The sequence below is a fragment of the Festucalex cinctus genome, chromosome 8 (assembly GCF_051991245.1).
Source record: "Festucalex cinctus isolate MCC-2025b chromosome 8, RoL_Fcin_1.0, whole genome shotgun sequence".
Lineage (NCBI taxonomy): Eukaryota > Metazoa > Chordata > Actinopteri > Syngnathiformes > Syngnathidae > Festucalex > Festucalex cinctus.
This window is the reverse complement of record NC_135418.1, coordinates 21756837-21769190: the sequence shown is the minus strand read 5'-3', so window position 1 is coordinate 21769190 and position 12354 is coordinate 21756837. Positions and strand designations below refer to the sequence as shown.

At 40.4% G+C, this 12354-nt stretch overlaps 1 protein-coding gene across 11 annotated transcripts in view; it reads right to left on the bottom strand.

The window, feature by feature from the left end:
* atp2b2 (ATPase plasma membrane Ca2+ transporting 2) overlaps window positions 1-12354 on the bottom strand; it is a 90558-nt gene that overhangs the window by 39008 nt on the left and 39196 nt on the right. For 8 of the 11 annotated variants that reach the window (XM_077528475.1, XM_077528473.1, XM_077528472.1 and 5 more), the window contains 7 exons: window positions 10612-10869; window positions 9589-9714; window positions 8416-8541; window positions 8108-8140; window positions 6901-6993; window positions 2800-2841; window positions 104-265 (listed from right to left, as the gene is read on the bottom strand). In XM_077528475.1, the coding sequence (XP_077384601.1) occupies window positions 104-265; window positions 2800-2841; window positions 6901-6993; window positions 8108-8140; window positions 8416-8541; window positions 9589-9714; window positions 10612-10869 (840 nt within the window). The remainder of the gene's footprint in view (window positions 1-103; window positions 266-2799; window positions 2842-6900; window positions 6994-8107; window positions 8141-8415; window positions 8542-9588; window positions 9715-10611; window positions 10870-12354) is intronic. The other 3 variants (XM_077528478.1, XM_077528480.1, XM_077528476.1) reach the window with 2 other exon arrangements.

Here is a 12354-nt window from a genome sequence, read left to right as displayed (position 1 = left end):
GTCACTTTCAACGTCTTGTTTTAAAAAACAAAACTCTGCTTTTTAAGTTCTTTTTTTTTTTTTAGGACTGCCTACAAAATGGCAGATTATACACACACTTTACCTGCTTTGCCAATCTGGACGGCCAATTTTGTGAGCTTCCCTTGCAGCACCGACTTCTCCTTCTTGGGAATGGACACCTTCTTTCGCTCCTTCTCCTCCTCACCGCCCTCGGCGCTCTTAAGAGGCTGCATCTCCATGGCGGCTGCGCCATCCTGCTTCTTCACTGCAATGAGCACAAAGCCACAGCGAGGAGCAGAGTCAGGAACTGAGAGTTTAGATGAAAGGGAAAAGGGTGAAAAGGGACAACTGGGTTTAGCGAGGAAAAATCAAAACAGGAGGTAATTAGTATGCAGCTTCCCTCGGGACGACTATGATCAATGCCACCATGTAGGCCAACATATATAAATAAAACCATAAAAATATGCAGGTTTGGATTTGAAATTTCATACATGTGCATCCTAGAAACCACAGACCAAGGATTTTATAGCAGTTTCTACCAAAAAACAACATCAACAACAACAACAACAAATTCGATGAGCTGATGGTGTCAACTGCAAAATGAGAGCATAGAGATTCAACCAAAACATGAATACCTGATGTGTTAACTGCATCATTAGAGCAGAGAGTCAACTACAAAGGAGAGCGTAGAGTAGGGGTAGGAAACTCTGGTCCTCAAGAGCCACTCTCCTGCCTGCTTTCTAGGGGTGTTAAAAAAAAATCGATTCGGCAATATATCGCTATATTACAGCTCGCAATTCGCAAATCGATTCAATAGGCGGCCGAATCAATTTTTCAACATTCATTTTTTTATGGAAAAATATTGAATAAAACGTCTTATTTAGGGTTAGGGTTCAAACCTTAAGAATGGAAGATGACTTGAAGTTTCAGATAAATAAATAATACATTTTCATACAAATCTTAGAGTGTACATGTACAAGTTTACTGATTAGTATTTTCTAAATTTGAGGAAAACAAGCAACTTAGAAATTCGTATCGGGATTAATCGGTATCGAATCGAATCGTGACCTATGAATCGTGATGCGAATCAAATCGTCAGGTACTAGGCAATTCACACCCCTACTGCTTTCCATATCTCCCTCCACAAACACAGCTGATTTGATGAACAGGGTCGTTATCAGGCTTCTGCAGAGCTTGCTGACGAGCCAATAATATGAATCAGCCGTGTTGGAGGAGGGAGACATGGAAAACAGGTGGGACAGCGGCTCTCGAGGACCGGGGTTCCCTACCCCTGGCGTAGAGACACAACCACAATAGTGTCAACTGCATCATGAGAGTAGAGATCAACCATGCTGCATGACAGCCTGAAGCGTCAACTATGACAACAGCAGAAGTGCCAACAGCCAAATGGGAGCTTGTAAGTGTCAACTATGGAAGACTCAAGCGTAACATGAGAACCTATAGTATCAACTACCACCTGGGATCCTAGAGTCAACTACAGCACAGTGGCCTGAAGTGTCAACCATGAGTCAACCACAACACGGGAGTCTAAAGAGTCAAGCGCCACGAGAGCCTCAAATGTCCACAATTAGAGCCAACCACAACATGAGAAGTTAAAGTGTCGACCGTGAAAGAAAGCACAGAGATTCAACTATGACATGAAAACCTATAGAATCAATTACAATACAAGAGCCTCAAGTGTCAACTACTACAAGAGAACCTAGAGCAGGGGTCACCAACCTTTTTGAAAATGAGAGCTACCGCTTGGGTACTGGTTAATGCAAAGGGCTAACGGTTTGATACAAACTTTTGAAATAAATGTACTCAAAATAATGTATGTTGTTAATAATATTTAACAATCAACAGTGACTTATTAAGTTAGGAATATGCAACTGACATCAACAACAGGAATTGTCCAATTTCTATAAATTGTGTTTAAATTTTCAAAGGATCACTTCCACAACATTTTTAAAAGATCGGAGAAGAAAACTAAAGGAACCACATGACCAAGAACTTGGAGACAAAGGCAAGAAACCTCAAACAGACCACGTTTTGTGGGGCGACCATCTGAGGCTGGGGCTTTACCCATGTGGTCCTTTGGGGAATAGAGTACCTAGTGCCCGCGAGCAACATGTTGGTGGCCCCTTGCCTATGGAGTCACCCACAACATGAGAGCCTAAAGAGTCAATTATGACATGAGATCATTAAGTGTCAATATGAGAGTCAAGGACAAAGTCTAATAAAGAGCCTCTTTAAAGTATATAATTAAGAGTTTTCTGAGCCCATTTTGTGTGTAATGCTAAAATCCTTTGGGATTAACGAACAATGGATGAACAATGACAAAAAGGTATGCAGTTGAAGTAATATTGGGTATTGTCAGGATTGTGAACATTTTCAGGTGCCTGGATGGACCTGATCACATTATCGAGGCTGCTGTCGTCACGAGAACATGTCAACAAGAAGAACAAGAACAACAACAGGACAACACAGCAGTGGCAGACACAGCAGTGGGGAAGCGAGTGGAGTGGAGGAGAGGGGGTTTGTAGGCTAACCTAATAAGACTCCAGGTTAAACAAAGGCCAAACATCAGCTCTGATACGGCCCAACTCTTTAATTGTCTGGGAGAGTTAATTCCCCAGAATCCTTTTCTGCATTAGAAGTGCACATTCCTTGTGGAAACGAATTGAATTTAACCTGCATTTGACCCACAGCTTACACTGCACACCAGAGGGAAGGAGGTAGGGAAGAGGAGGAGGGATAGGAGGAGGAAAGGACGGAGGAGAGATGCGGTCTGGTTACCTTTAATCTGGTTGCTCTCCATATTGCCATCCTGCATTTTACCTATGATGGACACATACAAGACAGTAACAACAAAGATAACCAAAGCAGACAAGTCAACAAAGAATCATCACATGGACAAAAAACACACTGTGAGGAGACTCCCTCCCAGCAAAAACAGAAAACAAATACAGGGAGACAGGAAAATGACTTTTAATATGACATTTTTGCAACATAGAAAGTGTTATGTGAGTCGGCTGGGTTGCACAATAAAAATCTTACCAAAAAGCTTGGAAATCCGTGTTTGCTTGATCAAATTATTACATCTGTTTGTGTGCCTACAGTAACCGACACAAGCACACTGGCAGACTTGCTACAACCGGTTCAAGAGTGGAAGGCCATCCCACAGCAGTGTGATGTGCCAGGCTATGAATGGTTCTTTCTTGTACTTGGTGGATAAACTTGGGTGCGCTGTTTGTTCTATAGTGACCAATCCACAATAGTGTCTTTCAACAACTTCTGGTAGAGGACTTGCGACGACTACTGGTTGAAGGTTGGAATGCCGTCCCACAGCAGTGCGCGACCAGTCTGAAGTACCAGAGTGTTGTGGCTGCATATAGCCCTTAATTCACACAAAATGAGGCTACAAATACGATTCGGTTCATTGCTCTAGAATGACCAACATAACCATGTTAGCTGACTTACAATCATGGGTTAAAGAGAATGGCCATTCCAGAGCAGCGTGTGACTAGCATAACATGTCTGGCTGTTGTTGCTGCACGTTTTTTTCCCTCACATTATTAAAGCTTTGCCAAAGCCATTGGCAGACTTGCAATGACTGATTCAAGAATGGTTGGCCATCCCACAGCAGTGTGTGACCAGCATGAGGTGCCAATCTGTGTATGATACTTACTTTTGGATTAATTTGGGGGTGCTGTTTGTTCTAGAGTGACCCACACAACCACATTGACTGGGTTGAAAACTAGGGAAGGCCATCCCACAGCTTTGTGTGACTAGCAAAAAGTACCAGACTGTTGCGACCAAGTATGGTTTTCCCTTAAAATCATGAGGGTCTTGAACTGAACAGCTCTGCGATGAACACGTTTGTTTGAATATAGACTGACCAACACAGCCATGTTCAGACTTGCACCGACTGGTTCAAGAGTAGAATGCCATCCCACAGTAGTGCTTTACCAGCATGAGGTGCATGGTTATGTACATCTAAAACTTGTTGGATTAATTTTGGCATGCTGTTGATTCCAGAATGAACAAGAAATCCATACTGGCTAACTTATGGCGACACCAAGTTGATGAGTGGAAAAGACCACCCCATGGCAGTGTGCAACCAACAAAAGGTGCCAGGATGTAGGTGCATATGATTCACGTTCACGTTACCAAGACTCTTGAATTAATTTTTTTGGAAGGGGTCAGCTTGTTCCTTTAAATATGACCCATCCTCCTCCTCCCCCCAAAAAGGCACATTGGCTGTCTTGTGGCAACCCCTGGTTGAGGAGTGGAATATATCATTCCGCAGCATTGTGTGACTGGGCTGAGGGATGCCAGAATGGTGTATAAATCTTCCTAATTAGTCTCTTTAACTGAATACCACTGGGATCCACCTGTCCGTAAAAGAATGAGGAATACAACCACATTGGTTGAGAACTCCTGGTTTAAAGTGGCAGGACATCCCACAACAGTGTATGACCAGGTTTTCCAACAGCACAAAATTAACCATCAAGAAGCATCAAACACGAACTTCCCAACGTTTTGGTGTATGTTGATTTTGAGTGTGCTGCATACATAACACAAATGAGATATTGATAGTACCATGACATATTTCATCCAACACATTGAACAGGCTGTAACATATCGTGTAGCATTTAACATTGAACACGATGGCCCCGACAGCACAAAATGTTTGGAGACAGCGTGCACAAAGTGTGTGCATGCAGGATCACAGACTCAAAGTGAAGCAGAATGAATATGTGAAGAGGGAGGTAGAGAGGGAGGGAGAGAGAGCCTGAAAGAAAAAAAAAGCCTCCCACACAGTGAAGTTACATAAGGAGGAAAAAAATCGAAACTTAAGTTTGGGGACAGAGAATTTAATTTGCCGGTGGATTCTTGCTTGCTCAAGGAAAGGAGTTTAATTTTAAAAAATAAGTCTTGCTCATACGTTTGCTTGTTGTCTGTAATATTAGTGGTTGAGCTATCGCACTGCATTGTGGTTGCCATTTATCTACCCTGAGCTGGAATTACAGCGATAAGCACTAATTGTCTAAAAATTAAGACAAAAACCTTCCTGCCGGTGCTTTAAATATCACCAGAGAGGAATGTTGGACCTGTCCACATGGCTGCAAAGACTCACACACAACAGACGCCAGAGTTGCGGTGAAGATGACAAATGGCTGTATCCCAGGACGCTGCAAGGTCGCCGTCACCGTACAAATAACCGCCCAGCTGTGTCGAGCACAGGCTGCACGTTGGCGCCGGTCTCCTTGGAGACGCCGCGGTGCCACGGTGAAAGGAGTTAATCTTTTATTTCATCCCGAACCAGCGAAAATGCGGAAGAGAGGGATTAGCACTAAAGGAAGTAAAGACTCTTTTGTATGATTTTGTCAGCCAGATCCTCATTTATTGTTAAAGAGGAAGATTTATGCCCAGGCTAAAAATACATTATTTTTCCAGAATCCTTTGTTAAAAATGAATGCATATGCTAAGGTAAGAATGCAATATATTTGGAGTATTTTTTGCACTCTTTTGAAATCTAAAAAATATTCACAAACATGTACAAAGAACAAATACACTATGGTTGGGAAGTCCAAGACTTTAGGCTATCACTGACAGACAGATAGACTCTTAAATCAGGTATCATAAGGGAAAGCACAGCTAATGTGATAAGCTCATATTCTAGCCAAGTATCTACTCCGTAAACTACTACAGTACAACTCTTCTGGCTCGCGACGTAAATCTGTCAAAATCCAGTAAAACAGCCGGGAGCGAAGGGGGTTGCTTCAGTGAAAAGGGCTGCTGGGAGTGAATGAGTTAAAAGCAACCCAAAATCTACCCATATTAATGAGTTAAAGCTACCAAGATATCAGTTACCAGGTTACCAGTATAGCTGTGGTAGAGTACTAATTTTATGACTGACATGTTCTAAGAAAAAGAAGCCAACTTGCCCCTGTCAGGGGTCACCACAGCAAGTTACTCGTATAATACATTTTTACATCAAATGTCCTTCTTGACCCAACCCACCCATTTTTATCCAGGATTGGGCCCAGCAGTGGCTGGTAATTGGCTTATTGCACAAAGGATCATGCCTAGGGACCCAACTGGATGCTACTGTTTGCCCTGACAGTGATTTGAACACCTACATCTGATCTCCATGGCCAAAGACAGCAGTGTTAACCACTAAGCAACCTAGTCACCACCAACATCCATCCATTTTCTTGACCGCTTATTCCTCACAAGGGTCGCGGGGGGAGCTGACGCCTATCTCAGCTGGCTCTGGGAAGTAGGCGGGGGACACCCTGGACTGGTTGCCAGCCAACCTGCTATGCATGTCTTTAGAATGTGGGAGGAGACTGGAGTACCCGGAGAAGACCTACGCGGGTACGGGGAGAACATGCAAACTCGACCCAAGAAGGCCGGAGCCTGGACTTGAACCCGAGTCCTCAGAACTGGGAGGCAAACGTGCTACGCCCCACCACCAACATACTTATTTAATTTTACTTCAACTTTAGCACACAATAAAATTGTGTCCAAAAAGTCGACCAGCTTTAGCTCTTCAGCACGCCCAAATCCAAATTTCAACATAAAATAATTAACCCAACCTTGGGTAATAGTAGCCCAATCAGCTCAAAATCTACAGCCATCCAGTGAGTGGGTTAGGAAAACAACCCAACATTAACATTTTTTCGTGTATAGCAGGGAAATTACACCTGTGGGGGGCAGGCAGACGAATGAAATCAAAATCACCCACAGGGAAAGTACAAGGCCAGATAGTGTGTGTGGAGGGGGGGGAATGGTAGAACTTAAAAGGCCAAGCAGTGCATATGGATGCAGAACATGGTGAGGAGGCAAAGATGATGACAGTAAAGAGAATCAGAGGTTTTGTCAACCTACCATTAATAAGGTTGGCACTGCCTGGGGCATTAAAGCCCGCCGCCCCATCCGTGGCAATTGTGGCGATGGGGTGGATGGGGGGATGCGAGCAGTCTAGCCAGTAACAATGGAAGCCCAACATAAATGGAAACACACACAAGACAGTGACCAGAAATAACATGGTTATAAGACATGTAACATTTTCAGCATTTTTATTTTGTCAGGACTAATGGATTAAACGTGTGGTGTATTTATCATTCATGTAATATAGAAAGTGATTAAAACAAACAAGTATAACACTGGACAGACACGAAACATACAATCTAAAAATTGTTTATGGGAAGGAATCGTCACATAGAAAGCTTGACCTATTGCATAAAGAAGTAATTGTGTTTTAGCTCGTGTGGCGTTGTAAAAAGTGCAATAGAACTCGCAGGCATTTTATTTGTTGGGCAGCTGCCACGTAAACTTTGTAAAGTCAAAGTTGAATTTGTTGAAATTGAGTGAGTAGTGATGCCTTCAGGAGATTTTTCCACGTGAATGACTTTACTGTTTACAAAAACAAGTTTATTTAGTCATTAGTTGTGGTCACTTCATCTTTCATTTATAATCTAATTAGGAAGTAATTGCATTGCAGCGCTCAGCGACTTTTGCAGGAGGGCTTAAAGTCTTTACAAGTTGCACTCAAAGTTTGAAAATATGCATAGGTGTGTTGGGGTGCGTGTGCGTGCGTGTGTGTGCACGCGCGCGTGTGTGTATATATATATATATATATATATATATATATATATATATATATATATATATATATATAAGAAGAAGAAAAAGGCTGCTCGTTGAACAGACACACTGGACCATTTTGTACCATGAATCACGTGCAACACGAATGGAGGGAAAAAATTACACTAAACTTGATCCCTGAATCACACTCCAAACACATCCCAGACCTAAAATATTGGTGCTATTCGCCAATAATACCAAGCTGTCACAAACTAACTGACTCACTAAATAACAAATGAAACTAACTAACTAACTATGGATGGTAGATCTATAGTTCCAGTAAAGTTAAAGATGTGCAGATTTCACATAATAAAAAAAGTTTTCTCTTTTGTAAGTGGGGACAAGTGTTGAGGAGGAGGTGACTTGCGGCCGATTAATAGCGTAGGGGTTAAAGCTCAAAGGAATTGACAGTACCACTCCCGGGTTTGAGACAAAGAGGATACTCTACCTGTGTTCTGGTGTCCGTCTTCCACTGCGCCTCCTTCAAGGCAAATGTGGAATAATGAGACAAAGTGAAGGACAAGAAATTTGTTGAGGTCCACTGCACCTCACTACCAAACCACCAGTCACCAAATCACATAACAGTATTTCAAGCATTGGTGTTAGCAATGTGATCAAGCATATCATTTAAGTACTTGTGGAAACATATTTTTTAATTTTTTTATTTTTTTTTTTGGGGGGGGGGTACGATCCGACAGAAATACATCCTATTTATTAATACTTGTAAAACAACTACAAGTAGTATAAATAGCTTGCCTTTCTTTTCTTTCTTCTCTTCTTCCTCCACGCCGGCACCAAGCAGGGTGAAGATGATTCCAGTCTGAGAGTTGACGCCCACAGCGGTCACCACCATGCGCCCTGAGCCCTCCATCACATGGGTCCCTGGTGTTAAGATATTTTTTTTCAAGGCGTGTTTGCACAAGTATTTTTTTTCTCCAATTTATACTATTCTATGATAATTTTATGAAAAATCCTGCACTAGGAAGTTGGGAACCATATTTGGTAACCTACAAAATTCCGAATGGATACCACACTTTCGATACATGGCTCATTGAACAGCCTATCAGCAAAGAATGGTAAAAAAAATAAATAAATAAATAAAATAAGGGAGAAGTGCAATTAAACATGATGAAAATAAATTTCAATCAAAAAAACAAATACAAACAAAAAGGCTGGTCTAATAGTAATCCCTAATAGTAATATAATAAAACATTTTCAATTCAAAATATTGTCTGATTATACTGTACATTGTTTTTACATTTGTCTTAGTTACAGTTGACAATAACGTAAATTCCTCAAATATTGTCAGAGCACGCATGCGCACGCGTGCAAACACAGACACGCATACACTCACTCACACACAAATAGCAAGCCTGATTAACCTTTGGGAAAATGTGGGTGAATTTGAGGCTAATTAATGACGGCGGCAAAACGGCACACAGCTAATTATCCAAGGAGGAAAAAAAAAATGCTGGAGAGAGATTAATCCAATTTTTTTTTTATTTTAATCAGATATTATGCGACTCCTACAGCTACAGAATGTGATTCATCTGACGCAGCAAACCCTTAAAACGCCTGAAGATAAGTTTAGCACGCAAAGGGGAAGTGTGTCAGCCTTGCGATTATAATGAACAACCTTTTTCCTTTGTCTGAATTAATGCCAAGGTAGTAAATTAAATGCATTTAGACGGAATGCAATTATCGAGGAAGAAAGATTTAGAGTATAAATAAATAAAAGCTATCCCCAACCAAATGGATATAGTGGAAAAGGAAACGTACAAATTCATGTGAAACGGGATTCAGCCCAAACCTACCACTAATTGAAGTACTTCTGATAAATCAAGTACAGCTGTTCTAGTAGGCTTTTCCTGACATTTCTGCTGTATACTACTTATTATATTCACTGTACTTGTGAGTTTGTCGACATACCAGACAGCAACATGGGGTCCTTGTCCGCCGCCTTCTTCACATGATCAGACTCTCCGGTCAGCGACGACTCGTCGATCTTCAGGTCGTTGCCTTGGATCAGCACGCCGTCAGCAGGGAGCAAATCACCTGAGAACAAAAAGACAGGACCACGCCATAAAACTGACACTCTTGCATTAATAATTCATTATTTAGATAATTGTATGTAGCAAAAAAAAACAAACTATAAATGTATCACCTTTATATAAAGCTTTTTTTTGTTACACTTGCAGTGATTGTTGCTGCTGTTCATATTCACTTTTTATACATTGTTTCATGTTTGTATAATTTGCCATTGAAATCCACACATATATAGACACAGATAAATAGATAGATAGATAGATAGATATAGATTTATCATTCATTTATGGTTGTCACATATACTACTGCTGCTCAGTCTCATTGTCTGATATTGGAAAAGACATACTCGTGTGCTGATAATGTCCATTGTACTGCTGTAAAATCAGAATTCCCTCATTAAGAGACTACTAAAGGCTCATCTGCTGTATTCTATTCCATTCTTGATGAAGTAATCAATTAATCAGGAGCCACTAGGAGCAAATTGGGGAGCACCAAAAACTCATAAAAAAAAAAAAAAATTATCCTATTGAATGTGATGAGATTTGTCAAAGTGTGCGGCACTTGAATTGAGCATTTTTAATTTCCGACGCTACTTCGTACTTCAATCAACCCATTCATTACACAATGAATGGGTTGATTGATGGCACACTGCAATGTACTCAGTGCAGTGTGAAAGGGATGAAGGGTTATTATTTTGTTATGTGATGCTGAATTCCAAAATAGAACAAAATTTTCTGGAAATTTTTCCAGATATTTTTTTAAAATAAATTAGAAAAAAAATGCTTTCAGACTTTTGGGCAATATAGAATTTTCAATTAAAACTTGACATGCTATTTTTAGGGGGAGGTGAAATTTGGAAGAAACACTCAGGGGAAAACAAAACAAAACATGCAATTAGATACCTACCATATTTAATCTGTGCGATGTCGCCCACCAGTATGTCCGATACGGGCAGCTGGATGACTTGGCTTCCGCGGACCACCTGGAACTTCTGCTCCTGCTCGATGCGACTCTGCAGCCCGCGAAACTGCTTCTCCTTGGACCAGTCGTTGAAGGCGGTCACCAGTACCACGCACACCACCGACAGGAGGATGGCGGCGCCCTCAATCCAGCCCGCCTCCGCCTCGCCCTCGTCCTCCACGCCGCCCGTCACCGAGCCACAAGCTGCCCAATTGACAAAGGTTTATATCGAAAGTGTGCCATTTCAAGTGTTGGATGGACACCTTGCCTCTATTAATTATCCATTTGGAAAAATAAACACAGATAGATGAACTACGATTAAAAGGGATCGCATGTTTACAGTATCACGTGGAGATGCCTGAGCTCTAGTTGAGACTAAATTTAATGAAAATACTGTAAGGTTGAACCCAAAAAAAACTCCAAACTATTTTAAATGGGTGTCACCATAACACACTGGAAACTTGTGGACATTGTATTTGCAAAGAGTTAAAAAACTTTAAATGTATAACCTTAATTTTGTTGCTTTAATTTAGCATGCACAAGTGCATTAACCCATCACGAATCAAGCAATGTGTTACTCTCCAACAGCAGGAGGAAAGCAGCTTGAAGCACCAATGCGGCTGTCCATGGTGCTGAAGTCCCAATCTGCACTTTCATTCTTTTTCACGTTTGACTATGCAGCACAGTAATTTTTTTTAGCTATTTTTAATTTTACAATTTACTGTAAGGACTGGAACCTTCATGTGTCATAACATAAGTAAAATAATTGAATGGAAATAATAAAATAACAAAATATATTAAATGAAAAAAAAAATACATTGACAAACAATATCTGAAAAAATCTAAAAGAAAACTGAAAATTCAACATAGAAAATAAAATTACAAACATAAAATATTTCTTTCAAATAAATTAAAAACATGCTTCAACATGAATATTTTTTTAAATACTAGTATCTAAAATCTACACAATAAAAAAATTTTAAAATTACAAAAATAACAAAACAACATGCGAACTTAAAAATAAAATACTCAATACCAAAAAATATATATCAACTATATCAACAAAATAAAATTTAACATTAAAAAAATAAAAAACAGCAAGCCATTTTAAAATCTATAGTTGTACTGACATCAAATAATAAAAAAATAATGATGCATGTAATCAATAGCTGGGCACAGCAATTTATCAGCCTGCATTGTGTGCATCCTCCTCCACATTTTCAATCTCCATATAACATGCATCGACAAGTTAAGGGGAGCTTTTATTTTATGACTAAGTTATGAGCATAATGATTCCTTCAGCACAATTCAACCTCTTTTGCAGAGTGTGCACTCTTCACTCTGCTGCCTTAACAGGCAACCACAGAAAGAAGAAGTAAAGAAAGTTGGCATGTCAAAATCACACACACATTCTTGCCATTTGACGCATGAAGTGTTTAATAACTGATGAATTCATAATAATAATAATAATAATAATACAACCACCCGGTATGCTACACACAAAATATAAATAACACCATTTCTGTTCCCTTTGGTCATTCTCTAAAGTTTTTACAGACATCAAAATGATGACTGGTCCCTTTTAGCGAGACGGGCCGAGTGCCATTACTTTCACAACGCTACGGGCAGTGGTGACTTATGGCGCTGACTCAGCACCTCGTTATGGGTCTTCTTTTCCTGTTTCACGGC